This window comes from Plectrocnemia conspersa, unplaced genomic scaffold (assembly GCF_051122295.1).
Source record: "Plectrocnemia conspersa isolate PC_06_02 unplaced genomic scaffold, ASM5112229v1 ptg000002l, whole genome shotgun sequence".
Lineage (NCBI taxonomy): Eukaryota > Metazoa > Arthropoda > Insecta > Trichoptera > Polycentropodidae > Plectrocnemia > Plectrocnemia conspersa.
The window spans coordinates 15,018,386-15,036,379 of record NW_028277166.1 but is presented as its reverse complement, the minus strand read 5'-3'; the positions used below and the strand labels follow the sequence as shown (position 1 = coordinate 15,036,379).

General features: G+C 33.2%; 2 protein-coding genes across 5 annotated transcripts in view; one reads left to right on the top strand and one right to left on the bottom strand.

The window, feature by feature from the left end:
- Positions 1-17,994, top strand: part of LOC148237832 (uncharacterized) — a 444,404-nt gene that overhangs the window by 419,325 nt on the left and 7,085 nt on the right. For all 4 annotated transcript variants that reach the window (XM_088205822.1, XM_088205820.1, XM_088205821.1 and 1 more), the window contains 2 exons: positions 4,914-5,282; positions 12,788-15,946. In XM_088205822.1, the coding sequence (XP_088061948.1) occupies positions 5,099-5,282; positions 12,788-15,946 (3,343 nt within the window). In that variant the 5' untranslated portion in view covers positions 4,914-5,098. The remainder of the gene's footprint in view (positions 1-4,913; positions 5,283-12,787; positions 15,947-17,994) is intronic.
- LOC148237833 (uncharacterized) lies at positions 8,559-9,761 on the bottom strand. The gene is made up of 3 exons (XM_088181300.1): positions 9,060-9,761; positions 8,646-8,987; positions 8,559-8,598 (listed from the first exon to the last, which is right to left on the bottom strand). Exons 1-3 carry the CDS (start codon positions 9,641-9,643, stop codon positions 8,559-8,561), a joined length of 966 nt encoding a protein of 321 aa, XP_088037426.1. The 5' UTR covers positions 9,644-9,761.

Genomic DNA, 17,994 nt, shown 5'->3' with positions numbered 1-17,994 from the left:
TATTTTGGTTTTAAATTTACTTTTATAAAAACAAATTATTTACGCATTACAATAAAATAACGTACGTTTTTATTGTACATAACATAATTTTACGTTCTATTTTATATATTTACCTTTATATATAAGAGTGAGTTTATATTGATCATATCAATAAATCAGTATGAATATATAAAGAAAAGTTGTTTTATATTTCATCCAGTTATGAAGCAATTATTAATTTTATCGTTTTTTTTCGTCACTGCATATTGTCAGGTAAAACACACAAGATTATTAATACGTTAACATACAATATAAAAAATATTTTTTTATTAAAGTTGACAAGATTCTCTGGTTGCTCAAACAAAGACAATGAAGATTTTTTCATAAAAACTGCGCTAGACCACATAAAAACACAGCTAGGTAAAAATGATTATCATACACTCATAATTGAAAAAACTACAACTGATGATTATATGTTGGTGCAAACTAGAACACAGACAGAGAATAAAATAACGATTGAAAAAGTTATTGATATTTGTTTTATGTAATAAATCATAAAAAACAACTATCTAAATATTTCGTTTTACTTTAAAACTTAAAAAAAATCAATTACTAATAAAATAATTATGCACAGTAATAAATAAAATAATATAATTAATATCCAAGCAACCAAAGCAAATCGATATCTGGGCAGGGGTCCAAAAGTAACATTTATCTTATTTATCGTGGCTATCCATGGTTCAACGTTAACGTCACACCTTCATCACGTAGCATTGTGGTTTCATAAGATGAAGTGTAATTAGAAAATCTAGATGTCTCGGTTCCGCTTTTTCAAAATATATGTGTATTTTAAATAGCCAGATTTAACTCTTTAAAAATATAATTATATAATATTGCGTATTTTTCGTTTTTAAAGAAAGTGTTTACTTTCACTTTATTGATTTGTTTTATAGTATAATCATATTTTATATTGTTTTAAGAAGAGCTTTTAGTGCCAAGATATTTTGCACTAATGAATATTTTTTTTATTGTTTTGAAGAGTTGTTGGAAGATATTTCTGTAATCTCTTCACCTTTTTATGTGTAAGATAATTTTTAGTATAACATATATTTTTATATTATTTATAATAATATTATATAGTAGAAGAAAATATGCAGCTAAAATGGAAATTTTTCAAAACGCTTTTCACGTGTCATAGTAGCAGCGTTTTCATGCAAAACTTTTTCAACCGAGTGATACACACTCGGTTGCATTTCGACACGTCGACCATAAAAGAACCATGACACTTGGAAAAGTTACACAATTGGCATTTCATCACGAGAGTTTCCCGTAAGTGTCCCGTGAAGCAAACGTGATTTACAATCTCGGAAACTTTTGAGGCATACATTTTGAACGTCTGGATGAAAAGTAATATGTTTGCAGCAAACTAGATTCATATTCTAAATATCTAGCATTATTTTAATAATATTGGCTTATATTAACTTATTTATTTTTTTAAATAACAATTACGTAATCTAAACATGAGCTGTTTATAACGAGCAATATGATATAATTTATATACATTAAAATGCCTACTGTTTATACACTTTTTAGTAAATATGAGTGAAGATAACTTTAATTTATTTTATCCAAAACATTACAACCTTACTGCGCTAAAGGCAGGGCACTATCAAAAGTTCCAAACTAAATTTTAAACCGTACCATTTGCCCCGGCTCGGAAAGTCTGCTTCTTTGCGATATTAACCGGCTGAAAAGTTGAATCCGGTGCATTCACAGAATTTGCATCTTAGCGCAGAGGGATGAATTTTACCTCTCCTTACTAGCAAAACAACAAAATGTTTTCCGAGGCGGTCAGGTAATTTTTCGTCTGAGCACATTCGAATTGCTCGGTAGTTGGACGCGCTCGAACCGTAACCAGACGTTTCGGGTCTGAACTTAATTAACAAGTTTTCCCGGAATTCAACTCGACCGAAGTGTGCATCTTATCACTGTACAACATTACTCTATTCGCAGACTAGTCGGAATCTTTAATTCCGTTTTAATTGACTTTTAAATAATTCAGCGAAGCGCGAGGGTTTAACACTCTGGTTACGCAGCAATTTGTTTCGATTCAAAAGATATGAACACGATAGAAAGGAAAATGGGGTATATCACAATTTACTGAATGAATTGTGATATTTTTTTATTGTCTACCCCATTCATTGCGACAAAAAATTTTGCAACAAAATTAATCACCAAATGAATAAAATAGATTCTAAAAGTAAATTTTAATAAACTAAGAATAACCGGGTGCCTTTGCTAGTAAAACGTGATCTCGATTATTTAGTTGTCAGTAAATAATCTTACAACTCATACGCAAATATAGATGTGTAACGATCGATGTTTCACTGTTCACTGATATATATTAAATATTTCTTAAGGATGAGATACCTACATTTTATAAAAAAAATATAACTTACCACGTGTTTTTCCACCCTTCTGTCTAATTCCAGATTGTTAGAGACAATATAAATACGAATTTTATTACCGTTCCATGATATTACAATATTAAAAATTTGCAGTTGCTTATGATTACTCAAATCATATTTTTTCATTTTCTTGTATTTCTTGGACGCCAGTGTTTTGCCTCGTTCACTTTCGGACGATAGATGAATGAACATCCGCTCCTGAGATCGGTGTTATCGCCACTTCTTTTGTTATTTGTTCCAAAGTCATTTATCAAACTCTTAGACGAAAGAAGAGAATGGACCAGGCGCTAAATATGTTTAAAAGAAATGCGTCAATTCTTTTCACTAAGGTTAAACTCGAGATAGAATTTTGCGTAAAGCTGATACATAATAATCACTACTAGAGCGTAATTTATATTAAAATCATGAGAAATTGTTATTTTTTGTCGCTCAAAAAATATTTAAGTTCCAAATAGTTGCTTAATTTATTGAATATCGAATAGTTAAAAAAGGGTAAATATATTAAAATATTCAAGTTGGAATGTCTAGTCACTATCAAATTACGTTGAAATAAAATCTTCTTTCAAATATAAAGGAGTAGAATATTCTTTACCAAGCAATATCTTTTAAAAATAATGAGTTTATGCATATGAAGCTTGTAGAAACCCGCAAAGAAGAATGAAGGTATGTCAATAGCGTCAGACCCGAATTTTTACTTTTACAACTTGTTTTAAATACTCGACGATAGCATACTACGATTTCTAAGAAGTACATCAAAACCGAATCTTAGCCAATAGAAGAACACAAAAAACAATTATCACTTCTCAGAGGTCAAAAATTCACGTCAAAAGCAATATCCTGCGACGACACTTGCGATGTTTTTGTTGTTGTTATGTTCGTAGCACACTTTCAGATGTTAATCCAAACACTACCAAAAGAAAGACATGCGACCCGAACGACATAAGTCACAACTGACTGTTATTCAGTGTAATGCTTGCACTACACTCTCTGGAAGTTGTCCGAACCGAAGTTCAACTGAAGTTGGTTGAGGTCACAGACTTCCGAGTAGCGGCCACACTGCCACAAATTTCATATGCCGTCCAGACAGCAATGTGATATGACATCCGCATGGCGGCTGCGCATATCACGTACAGCTGTAAAAATACATAAGGATATTCGAAACGATTTTTTTGAACAAAATCAAGTACCACTAATTATTTTAAATTATTTAATTTTATATGAAAAAAAATACAATAACGATATCTGTTAAAAGAATATACTATCAAAAATATAATTAATCCCTTTTGGTGTCCTAAAATATTCAAAGATGTCAGTAAGAGTCTGTTGAAGTCCCCGATAAGCATGTGGTATTATAACTTGACCATGTAACCACGATGCAGCGCTCGTCACGCGTGTTGACCATAGGACGCCTACGCGCATACTGAAATTGAACCGAGTTACTCGTTTTATTTCAGTTTGCGAAAAACCATATCATTATCTCTCTCACTCTCGTCACTTAACAGGCGAGATAGCAAAAGGTGAAGTACCTCACCGCTCGCGCTCGAAAGAGCAGCTCCGACTTCGGTCCGTTTGCCGACAATGTTCGGAAGCGCTAGAAGCTGACCATGTCGACTGAATTACCCCCACTTTACCTCCCGTTCTCGGTAACCTAGGACAACTGCCGGGAGATTTTAGAGCGGGCAGAACCGAATTAGACCGAAGTAACCCACTATATTCTCCGTCCTCGGCCAACCTTGGCCAACTACCAGAGAGTGTAGTGCAGGCATAAAAATTTCCTTAAAGATAAATTTAAGTATGCTATTTACTCAAACTATAATGTTACATTTTGTAGATCATTTTAATTAAATAATACGTAATTATATATTTAATGATTTATTTGTTTTATTCAATATACTTAATATTCTTAATCTATTACACATATTTTTGAAGTTCAGTTTTTCATATTATATTTTTGTTAAAAAATAAAATTTGCTGTTATATTAAACTGCGATATAATTCTGCCTTGACTCGTTTCAAAGATTATTTAGTATGAATTTTCAATTATTTTGTCTTCAATGTCGAGTTCCGGATTGCGCAAAATATACTTTAATGAAAAAAAAATAATAAAAAACAATTATAAATTAAAAACTATTATTGTAAAAATGATGATGAACTTTCGATATCCATCCAAGTCTTATTTTTCACAATGGAAACCATGTAGTTTTTAGGAATACTAATATAAAAAAATGCCACTTTATTGCGTACACATACCTTGATTTAAGATATGATACATGCGACCACAATATTAAAAAAATATATATACTATCTACTAAATAATAAAAAGCCTTAATCGTTTTTTACGCATTTTTAAGAATTAAATTGATAAATATTGATAGTATGTTGGCCAAATCTGTATCGTGAAAATCGACATATGTATGTTTATGATAATAAGTATGTTTTTTAATTTAGTCTTTTCGTTTGTTTCAGATCGCTTTGCTCGCGCGAGATTAATCGTCCACTAAATCTGAGGGAAAATGCCTCTCGTCGTTCGGTTACATCGCTGAAAATCCAGCAGCTTGATGGTGGCGGTGCGCCAGATAAGTTTGTAATTAAAAGTGAACGCGTGTCGTATTACAGTAGTAGTGATGTGGTGAGATGTCGGCGGTGACGTGATGCGGCTGGTGGTGGTGGTGGCAGCCCTGGTGCGCTTGCTGTGGGAGCCCTGTGGGGCCTCGGGGGCCGCCGGCCCTGGGGCGGCTCCTCCGGGGCTGGGGTCTGCGGCCGCCGCCGGGAGCACCGGAGATTGCCCCAGCTTCGCCGATAACCCGATATGCCCGTGTTACAATTTCGAAGACGGTAAATTTATTATGGGATACATTATATTGTTTAACGGTTATGCATTATCCTGTCTAAAAGTATCGATATGGTGGTATACTGCTGGAGGTGGTTATATAACGACAAGCATAGTTTCAAACCAACACAGGTCATTTTGTTTCAAAATGTGATTAATTTACCATTAGGATTATGAATATCCAGTGTAAGCTTGTTTACGGTGCTTTATAGCTGCAGCAACCTCTTAATATCAAGTAACCTAAAAGCTCATGCACATTATTTATTAAACTTATTACTTTTTAGCTAGATACAAGTGTATACATATCAGTTGCATATCTAGCTACTGAAAATTATATAAGCGGCTATAAAATATGGAGGGACAGGTAAGATTTCCCATACTTTTTAATGCGCAAACTTTTTCGAGAGCGTGTCTTACGAGAATTTACTCCAATTAACTAATTCTGATATACGTTCTAGTATAATGTAATATATTTCAGCCATAATTGTTCGCCCTCTGTTGGGGAAACTCGAGTAGAAAATACCAGCTACAGTTTACTATTCACAGATCATAATGTTTTTGATGTGTGTAGTACTGGATCATTTGATGCGTTTGCTTGTCTGTGTATAAGAAACATATTTGCTAAGCATCCATAATTCTTCAAATTACACTAGTCAACATTTTTTTGTTGCATAACAATACCTAATCTTAATGCAGTATGCAAAGGTAAATTCATAAACAAAAAAAAATCTAGTACGTCAGATTTTTAGTTACAGATATGAATATATATATATATATATATATATATATATATATATATATATATATATATATATATATATATATATATATATATATATATATATATATATATATATATATATATATATATATATATATATATATATATATATATATATATATATAAATATATATGTAGGTTATAATTAGTTTGTGTTTGCAACACTTTTTTACATTGGTAACACAGTAATATTTTTTTTTTTTTTTAATTTTTTGTTTATTACATAATTAAATAATACATTTTTATAAACATATATATTTACATTTCATTGGTTGCTGGTTAATTACAATTATCACAATTTACGATTGATTAGCTAAATTAAGAGGAATTACAAAAATAAGAATAATAAAAGAACATAAAATACGTGAAGTTTAGGTCAAAGTACATAAACACCTTTAACAAAAAAAAAAAAAAAAAATTATTAATTATAAACATATATTTTTAATATAAAACTCGTGGACCTGGAGCTGTTAAATTAATAGATAAAATTTATGCGTCAGAGCAAGATGTGCTTTGGCATTTTGTGTTTATATTTAAATTGGAGTTTGTTTTTGTCGTAATCACCGATTCTTGAGATTAACGGGTTAGTATGATTTCGCGGTATTTTTTTATAATAATTATTAGTATGGTGGTGAACATGTTCTTTAATAGTTGGAATTAAATATTTATTATGAAGTTTTTTGAGGTTAGTATAAAAAGGTGTATTATAAATTATTTTTATAGCTTTATTTTGCACAACTTGTAGCTTAGAAAAGTTAGTATTACACGTATTACTCCACACTGGGCAGGCGTAAGTCATTGCCGGTCTGATTAATTGCTTATATAATAGAATTTTATTTTTAGTATTTAGCGCACTTTTTCGATTAAAAATTGGTTTTAACGCCGCAATGGCTGTGAGCCCTTTAGATTTAAGTTCGGTTATATGTTTATTAAATTTAAGCTTGGAGTCCAGGTGAATTCCGAGGTACTTAACGCTCGCCTTCCATTCTATATACTTTCCCTGCTCGCTTATAATAGTCGGGGGCAAAGGTTGTCGTCGAGTTGTAAAAATTATAGCCTCCGTTTTGTCCTGATTTATTTTTATTTTTTGAAATAATTACTTAAGAGAGTTAAGGATTTTTGCAATTTTATTGAAATAGGCTTAAGACCGTAAGAGCTACTCATTATCGCCGTATCATCGGCATACATTGAAAGACAAGTATTTTTTAAAATAGGTATATCATTTGTGTACAAAATGAAAAGGAACGGTCCAAGTAAACTCCCCTGAGGAACACCAGCTGGGATATTACGCGGTATCGATTGTTCATTATTTACTGAAACAACATAACTTCGACGATCAAGGTAGGAGCGTAACAAGTGTAGCAGATAGTTAGGGGTTTTATATTTGTGGAGTTTGTAAATCAACCCATCATGCCACACAGTATCAAACGCTTTTTCCACATCTAACAATAAGAGTCCCGTTGATTTTTTCATGTTAAAATTAGCAGAGATGTGCTCTGTTAACCTATTGAGCTGATGAGTCGTAGAGTGGTTTTCGCGGAAGCCAAATTGTTCATTGATAATTTTATTCCCCAAAGATCCCTTTAAACGTGATAAAATTATTTTTTCAAATAGTTTACTGAATGACGGTAATAAGCTTATTGGACGATAATTAATTGCGATAGTGTTATCCTTTCCTGGCTTTCTAATTGGGTGGATCTTTGCGGTTTTCCAAATAGCGGGAAAGTACCCGAAAGATAAGCAGGCATTAAAAATATTTGTTAGATAATTGATGCTAATTCTTGGAAGTTGTTTTATCGTAACGTTATCTAATTTATCTATACCGGGACTTTTTCTATTCTTTAAATTTTTTATGATGTTATTAACTTCTGATAAACTAACTTTGTTCACTAAACTAATATCTACGCTAGATGAATTAATATTTCGTATCGCACGGGCGACTTTGTTGTCTATTTTTGAATCTAAGTAATTTACAGTAAGCGAATAAGATGTGGAGAAAGCGCTGGCTAAATTTTCTGCCTTATCCTTGTTCGTGCATGCGATGGTGTTTCCATTTTTTAATGGGGGTATTTCCGAATGTTTATATTTAAGTGATTTAGTTATTTTCCATAAGGAATTATCTGCCGGGTTTAGATTTTTTAGTTTACGCGTCCACGATTCGTTTTTTATTTGCTGAATTTTATCGCGAATATAACTAGTTACGCGGTTTATTACAGATTTAAGTCGCGGAGATTTATTATTTTGCCACTGTTTTCTTAGTTTATTTTTGATTTTTATTATTTCGATAAGTTGTGGAGTAAGTTGATTTTTATTATTATGATTTTTACGCGTCGGTATTGATGATATTTTGGCTTCTTCGATAACGGATGTTAAATAACTGATATCATCGTCAATTTGTTTAATGTTATGCGGAGTATAATTCTGTCGCTCATCTTGCAAACGAGACTCGACTATATCTTTAAACTTTTTCCAGTCAGCTTTTAAATAGTCAAAAAGCGTTTCAGAGACTACCTCCGCTGAACCCTCCAGCGAGAATAACACTGGAAGATGGTCAGAAGACAATGCCTGAACGCAATACATTTCTGACGTCTTAATTGGGGTGGCTTCCGGGACGATAGTCGGTTTTTTCACTGCTGGTTTCGTTGGCCGAAGGGCAGGAAACTGACTCTGTTCCAGAGCGAACGTTGGCTTGGGTGCGGTCAGTACGGCGGTATGTGGCTTTTGCTGCCTCTTCTTCATCTGCAGGAGATATTCTGTCCTGCGAGGACAGTCCTTGTAGTTGGCCGGGTGACTTCCGCTGCATCCAGTGCAGGTTGCTGGCGTCTCTCGGTCTTTTTTAGTGCATTCGGAAGTGGCGTGGTTTCCTGTGCATTTCACGCATCTGGGGTCTCGTTGGCAGTTCCTCGCAGCGTGGCCATACTGCTGGCATCTGAAACATTGAGTCGCGTGCGACTTATTACGCTTGTATTTTTCAAGCGTGGCCTTAGTGAAGCAAACGTACCGGATGCTTCTTATGGACGTCACCGTCGTCTCAGCGGAAAATTGCGTCAGGTAGAGCCGCGAGGAGGTCTCTGCCTTGGTGTTCATCGCCGTTACTTTGACGACGCTTAATCCTTGCCGCTCCAAATAAGCAGCGATTTCTTCAACGGGAACCTCAGGAAGCCCCCTCAAGACAGATTTAACTGTCTTGTCTTCGTCGGCAGTGAAGGTGTGAAAGGCACGGCGGCCCTTCAAACCATCCATCAGGGTCGCTCGTAGTTCGAGCGTCGCACACTGGATGGAAACATTACCTCTTCCGGTGTAGCGGAGGGTAAAATTACCTGATTTGGTCATCGACTTGATGAGGTCGATGGTCTGGAGATGTGTGCCAACCACCTCCATGATGACAGGTGGCACTCTTGCGTGTTTACTCCCGGCAACTTCGGGGAGTTTGTCATACCTGTTATGACTTGAAGTCGGCAACAGGTTGGCGTCAGTAGAGGGTCGGGCAGTTTTCTTTGGCATCTGCCATTCTTGTTCTGCTGATGGCGATAGGTACGCTTTTAACGTACCCACCGCACGCTTGCGCGTAAGCGTCTTCTTCATCGCGCTGGCAATGTCTCTGGCGTCGTAGTTGTTGCAAATGGTCGCGGGTGGGGGGTCGGAGCTTTGAACGGCAGCGAGAGCAGGCGCGGATGCGTCCGTTCACCGCTGAGGTACAGAGCAGAGTGACAGTAATATTGCCAACACTGCTGTCAACTGACAGATACTTCTTACTTAAGTGCACTTGAAACCCTCAAAATAATACGTCAAATCAGTAAATTGTTCGAGGGCAGTTTAAGGCACTGCAATGACAGTTTTTGTTACATATGTAGAAGATATTACGATTTGCTGAGCTCTCGCTGAAAGTTGTATGTCATGGAGCATGGATTAAATTTTTTTTTGGCAGTCTTAAGAAATGGTACTGGGAAGTTCATTTTATATTATTAATTGATTAAAAAAAGCTTTAAGCTTAATTTTATTCATTTTATTCTGACTAGAATCATTAGTTTCTGTCAGAATCATTACAACTAAAGAACAGCTAGTATTTTCGTCATCTTAAGGTTTTTCTATTTATATATTGACACTCAAAATATACTGCTTTTTCAGGTTTCTTTAATTTTAATAAAAAGAGAAAAGATAAAATTATTGACTTTTGCTTTTAAGTGATTAAAACTGATTTCCATGTTTTTATCTGCTTTTTTTCTCCAAATAAGGTTTGATTACATAACCTTGCTTATCTGATTGTGTAATAAAATGTTTACAACTAAAATATAGTTATTAAAAAATTTAACAATGACATTAAAGATGTTTGTAAGTGCATTTACATTGAAATATGCGAGTTTTGTGATAACACTCACATTTTAACATTGAATTAAAAATACAATTAGTTGTGTTTTGAACAGTATATTAGGTAGCGTTACAAATTACTAAATTTTTAACATTTCAATAGACGAATTTTTAAGTATGGCTCCTCAATTATATTCCTTTGAACCGATTTGAATTGATATAGCAAACGAGCTTTAATTACACTCGAAGCCAAAAAAATATACAATTCCACGACAAAGTAATACAAATAACTAACGCAAAAAAAGTCTTACTAATAATATAAAAATAACTAGTTTTGCTCATCTTATTTTGAAAGTGCTGGCAAGGGCAATTTATATGTAAATCCATTAATTAAATTCGAAACTGCATATGTTTTTTTCTTTTTCATAAAGTTAAGAAGGTAAAGCTATTTTCGTAAATTGCTATTTTACTTGATGATCAATTTTTGTCTGGATTATCGGATTTAACGGTTAATAAAATAAAATCAGCAGTTATCAGTACTATACATAAAAAAAAATAGAAAACAATCAGTAAAGCTACAATTTTATTTTTATTTTTAAATCTTGTACATCATAGACTAGATGTCATTTAATTTACTTTTCCGATTTAAAAGAAAAATAGAAAAACAAATTTATTAAAACTTATGTATAATATTATATTATGCTAATCGAAAACCATTTATGTACTGCAATACATTAAAATTAATTTATTTTTAACATGTATAAAGTTATAATTTCATCCTTAAATTTGTTTTTTCCTTTACACAAAGATGTTTGCAAAGTAGGCAAAACAATTTCACGCTTATTTTAGCTGTATCATTATTATTTTATTGCGGTCTTCTCTTCTGGGTTTTTTTAAACATTTTTTAACGCTTTTCAGTATTCTTGCTATAACAAAATACCCAAAAATCTTCATATTTTGATTACTGTTTTTCCCGTGAATAATTTCTCAAAAAATTGTGAAATGATGATTTTTATTTTTTTATAAATTTGAAGCTATATCATATTCCGGTAAATTTGTAGCTGCATTTAGAGCATGTAGTAAGAAAAATGATTTCCGATTAACACTCCGAAAATATTATTTAAGGAATAACGATTATCAAACATTTTGTTTTGACTTATTTGATCAACAAAATAATAATAATGCAAGAATCAATTACTTAAAATTAAATATATGATAGTTAATTACTTGAAAATTAATATATAAAGTCTCTGCCAAAGATTCGTTCGCTGGGTAAATTAAACATGATCCAATAATTTCATGTAAATGCAATCAAATTCATAAATATACAATGATATATTATCACTTATTAAAAAATACAAAAGATAATATCATGTGATTAAAAGTGATAAATAAATTAACAGGGAATAAATATATACTCATATATTTTAATCAATATTTCACCACTCTTTAGGATAGTATATATTTTAATAATTATATAATTTGCATAAATAAATTTTGATCCTAATAATTGATATAAATATAATCTGTATAATTTTTTTCATATACAAAAATGTGTATATTTATGTATATATTACATGTATTTTTTTACATAAAAATTTCTCTTTAATTCTTATATAAATTAAATATCCATAGAATTTTTTCTAGAGAAATAAGAAACATTGATTATGATAAAGTTAATAATATAAAATTATTCCAAGCTAAGTTTTAGACCTAAACAATAGTTAAATTTTAGAGAGAAAATGCTTTAAAATAATATAGCATTTTACTGCCTTTAAGATAAATAGCATGATTAATAATTAAAATAAAAAAAAAGGGTTTATACCAATTTTTTCAAATTCAATCCTTATATAAATCATGCATAAAAAAATATTTTTGCTCTTTAAAAGATTTTTTTGTCAATATATTGACGTATCTAATATTATTTGAATCTAATCTCAAAATTTTCTCGCTCTTTAGAATACCAAATATTTACCTAAAATACTAAAAAATATATATATAGCGCATTTTATTCGAATATATAATATGTATATATTTTCTACCGCAAATTTATTTTTTATGTATTTTATTTAAAAAAATATTAAATATTACTGCTTAATCGTGAAAAATTATATGCTTATATCAAGTTTTACAACTTTACTCACGCAGTGAGATTTTTTCTAATTACTCCTAGAATATATTTTTATTAATATTATAATTGTAAAAAATACGTATTAATGAGCTGCAAAATTTTTTTGTGGTACAACTTCTGCAGTACACCCCTGTGTTGGTATGTAGAACATTTTTGATTCAAGCTTAAATAAAATAGTATACTAAATGAATATTAAAATAATAAATTGATAACATTTTATTTTAAACTTTTAATTAAAATATTTTTACATTTTTTTAAATTACTAATTTTTATTTTTTCTTATTTTGCAGGGATATTTTTAGAATGCCCCGGTGCTACGCCAGGCTCTCTGCGAGCGGTGCTATCACTGTTGGCTTCCGGAAACCCGGAAGGTAGCAATGGCGGTCGAGTACTCTCGCTCTCGGTCTACGAACTGGACCGCGGCGTCACAGTACTATCGGCTGACCTTCTACCGCCCATTACACCGCCTTTGACCCATCTACATATTTCGCACTCGAACGTATTAGACCTACATGACGATTCCCTGCAAGCGCTCAAACCGTCGTTGGAATCGTTGGCCCTGATAGCGGCCAAGTTGACCCACATTCCGCAAAAGGCGTTTGCGGGTTTCAACAAACTACTATCGCTAGACTTGGAATCGAACCAAATCGAAGAAATTCCCAATTACAGTTTCTACGGCCTCCAATTGCGAAAGCTCAACATGAAAAGCAATCGACTGTCTAAAGTGTCCGAGTACGCCTTCGCCGGTTTAGAGGACTCTATTCTCGAGATAGAATTAGCCGAAAACAAATTAAAAGAGTTCCCCATGCCCGCTTTGCAGAGATTGAAATATCTGCGCTCGCTCAGATTGGCATGGAACGAAATAGACCAAATCCCGCTGGATAACCAAACGAGATTGCCGTCGTTGAGTTTTTTAGACTTAAGCTCCAACAACTTTGAAATTATACCCGAAGACTGTTTCCGCCCGTGCCCGTCCCTCAAAACGCTATCGCTTTACTACAATTCCATTGAAGCTGTGCACAAAATGGCGTTCGCTACTTTGAAGCATTTAGAGACGCTAGACCTAAGTCAAAACAAAGTGATATTTCTCGACCGCGAGACGTTCCAGTTCAACAAAAAGCTAAAAACAATCGATCTGAGCCACAACCACGTACACCACATAGGCGGTCTGTTTCAAAATCTACCCGAGCTGAGAGAGCTATTCTTGTCCGAGAATAACATATTGGATGTGCCTCACGACGCGTTTATGCATTCCACGATGCTTTCGGTGATTTATTTAGAACAAAACGCAATAGAGCGCATCAACCAAGACAGTTTATCAACTTTGACCAATTTAACTCAATTGCACATGGCGTCTAATTTCATCGAAGAACTGCCCCAGAATATATTCGGCAACAACGACGAGCTAACCCTCTTAAGCTTAGACAATAATCTTATAAGTGAATTAGAACAAGGCACGTTCGAGAACGTCATCAATCTGAAAGAAATCAGATTACACAACAATAGAATAGAAAGCATAAAGAATCAAGTGTTTGATCCGTTACCGTCGCTTTTAGAACTACATTTACAAAACAACAACATAGCGTCGATCGAGGCGGGATCGTTCAGGAATTTACAGAGTTTACAGCACATAAATCTTCAGGGAAACTCATTATCGACTTTAGGAGACGTGTTTCTCCATCAACCGCCATCTTTAGTTTCTATCCAATTAGATTCGAACAAAATAGTAGCGTTTCACGACAAATCATTTTCTGGACAAACAAACGTGCAAATCTTATGGCTCGGACACAACGGAATAACTAAGCTATCGCGAACTTTGTTCGAAGATCTCTTGATGATTCAGCGAATGTACCTCACCAACAATAGCATAAACCAAATCGAATATGGCACCTTCGAACGCATGCAAGCTTTAAAGTTTTTAGATTTGAGCAAAAACAGACTCGCGAGCGTTACGAATGAAACTTTCGCGGACTTGCATGACCTAGAAGAGTTGAATTTGTCCGATAACAACATATCATCTATCGAGTCGAGATCTTTTAAAAGTTTAAAAAAGCTACGGATGTTAGATTTGGCTAACAATATTTTGGGTGTTTTGCAAGACGATGTTTTCCAAGAACGTCTGCCGATACGCGTGTTGAATCTGAAAAATTGCAACATTGAAAGAATTGAGGGTGGAGCGTTTAAAGGTTTGAATAACTTAAACGATTTGCATTTGGGATGGAACTATCTGAAATCGGAAGACCTGGCGAGATTAGATATTCCGGGTTTGAGAGTGCTCAAACTGTCTTATAACAACTTTTCCCACTTGGAGCCTAATGCATTGGAACGCCTGCCGTCGCTGCAGACGCTCTACGTAGATAATTCTAAAATCGGAAATTTGCCTGAAAATATATTTTCTAAAAATATAAACCTCGTCCGTATCGATCTTAGCGGTAACAGTCTGAAAGAGTTGCGCAAAGGCATTTTCAACAGCATCGGCGTACTAAAAGAGCTCAAATTGCAAAGCAATCAATTCGTCGAATTTCCTCATTATGCGTTGTACAACATAACATCATTGGAGACTTTAATACTTGCCGACAACAACTTGTCAACATTGGACTTTTTCAAATTTAGCGGTCTGCCAAATTTGAGACAATTAGATTTAAGCGACAACATTATATCATCGTTAACTGGATTCGCCTCGGTTAATCTGACCCATCTCTCTTCGGCGGACTTGAGCGGCAATCTGCTCACTGCTCTGCCTGCCAACTTTTTCCACAACTCCAACGGCCTAAGACAGCTTGACTTGTCTTGTAATAAATTTAAAGAATTACCTCTGACTGCTTTGTCGGATTATACACTGCCCGGTCTAGCGTGGCTGAACTTTACTATGAATCCTTTAACGGGAGTTTTCAGCTCTACGGCCACTCACAAATATCCATCACTGCAAGAAATACACATAACAAATACAAATCTTAGCATCGTTACCAGTAAAGATTTCGATGCTTTTCCGTCACTGCAGCATTTATTCTTGAGCAATAACGTCATATCGAGAATATCTCCGGGCGCTTTCAAGGGATTAGTCAATTTAATGACGCTCGATTTGAGTTTCAACGACTTGGAACTTTTACCCAAAGAGCGATTGCAAAATTTGTCCGTGTTGCGATTGCTGAACATTACCCACAATCACCTGAGGGAATTGGAAGAGTTTCCATCCGATCTGAAATCTCTGCAGTCGCTGGACTTGTCTTACAACAACATCGGAAAGCTAAACAAAGGCGTGTTTCAAGCTCTGGAGAGTTTAACCGAGCTGCATTTACAGGGTAACTGGATAGCTACTATACCAGCCGATGCTTTTAGATCGTTGAAAAAAATGAAGAGCTTAGATATTAGCAAAAATTATATGGAAGTACTGCCATTGAACGCGTTCAAGCCTGTAGAAACACATATCAAACATCTCAAAGTTGATGGTTAGTATATATAAACATTTTTATTTATTTTTTATTAACAACCAAAGTGCTTTCCAGCTCTAATACTATTCAATCCTAATACATATATTTTTTTTTTAAATATTGACACATTTTTATATACACAGTTTCTTAATATAATATTTATTATTATTTTTCAACTCCTCATATTCACTATAATAATTATATAATTGTTACTTGTAACATTTTCTTCTTTGAAATTTATTTTACTCGGTAAACTCACGTATAACATCTGATATTTCCACCACTCAAAAATCTGATATTGACATTGACTAGACCAGTGGTCTCCAAATTGGAGTACGTGAGTCGACACTTGAGGGTACATCAAGTAGTAATTACACGATAGTAAACGTTACATAAACGAGATTTTGCTGGCTACATTTCATTCGGATACTCATAGAAGAGTTGACCTCAAATCTGTTTTATAAATTTTATTTTTTTACCAATGTTTATATACATTCAAGGGTACGTTCTATTTGTTTCTGTCTCAAGAGTACGTGGTCAAATTAGCTTAGAGACCACTGGACTAGATCAATGCATTTATTACTTTGAAGCATATATTTATTAAGTTTTCCCCAATTTTTTTTTGCTTTAAGAATAGTATGGGCTAACTACAAATTTATTTAAGTGTAAAATGTATGTGTTTAATCAACACCTATTAAGGCTAGATAATTTAATGGTTAGATTATGGGGAATCATGCATTTTATTATGTTTATTGAATACTATTAATAAATAAAACATATATCTTATTTAGTTTGATTTTTGATTATACTAAGCACCTTATTTTTATTATTATCTGTAATTGATTCATACTATCTTTGATTTTTAATTAATACTTGTAAGGATATTTTGATTAATGATTTTATATAATTGTGATAATTTTAATTCTGCTAATAGTTAAATTTGTATTAAATATATAAGAAGCTTAAATTTCAACGTATTTATGTTTACGGTTTTCCTTTTATTTACACACCATTTTCACGGAAAACTAAATAAGGAAAATAAGTACCTAATAATAGATCAAGCTATTTTTAATTAATTTTTAGTAACAATTAATAAATATGTATTTTTAGTAATATAAATATAATTTCGCTAACCAGGCAATTAAAATGTAGAAAAATATTGCTATGTAACTTTACTGGTCAATATCAGTAAAACAGTAATTACTTACTGCATTTTTTTCCGTTAACATCTGATATGTAATTCTACAAATATTAAAAAAAAACATAATTTAACTGATAGTGAGTGAAATTATATGCTGCTTTATGTTGTCGTTGAAACTTAATTTGACAGTTACGTTTTCAGTTAATTTTTTGTTAAAACCCAAGCCTAACCTTACCAAATTAACCTAATGCAACTTTTAATATGTCAAGTTGGGGTAAAAACTCTTATTAGATACAGTTCTAAAATTGTTACTAGTTTTAGAACTTTCATAAAGGCAGGTTGGGTTTTATTTATTTTTTTACCTAACTCATTGACCTAATAAAAGTTCTAAAACTATAGTTTGTTTTAGCCATTCGGTTTGATTATTTGCTTAGGTTCTGTTTGGCTTTAAACTTTTAACGACAGTTAAAAACAGCTTATTATTTTAATAGCGTATATCAGTTGAATTATATATTTTCAGTAAAAATATATTCGGATATGATTTCACTGAAACACTAGTGAAAATATAACTATACATTCACTGTAAATTTTGCATTTTGTTAGACCAACAGCACGGGTTTCGTCCTGCCCGTTCCACTGTTACTAACCTTCTGTCGTTCACCAAAACGGTGACAACTTTTCTCGATGCGAGAATTCAAGTAGACGTCGTGTATACAGATTTTGAGAAAGTCTTTGACAAAGTTTGTCATAGGTTATTATTAAATAAATTGTCGAACCTCGGTTGCTCAGATAATTTAACTCGGTTATTCTCGAGTTATTTAAGCAATCGTAGACAGTTTGTAACCTATGGTGGACGATTGTCAAAAGAATATTTTACCCCTTCGGGGGTTCCTCAAGGATCCAATCTGGGACCTCTGCTTTTTGT

Coding starts and splice junctions, on each gene's coding strand:
- LOC148237833 (XM_088181300.1), bottom strand. CDS start 9,643: ATGAAGAAGACGCTTACGCGCAAGCGTGCGGTGGGTACGTTAAAAGCG. Junction 8,988..9,059: donor ACGTCCATAAGAAGCATCCG/GTACGTTTGCTT, acceptor TCAATGTTTCAG/ATGCCAGCAGTATGGCCACG. Junction 8,599..8,645: donor GAAGCCACCCCAATTAAGAC/GTCAGAAATGTA, acceptor ACCATCTTCCAG/TGTTATTCTCGCTGGAGGGT.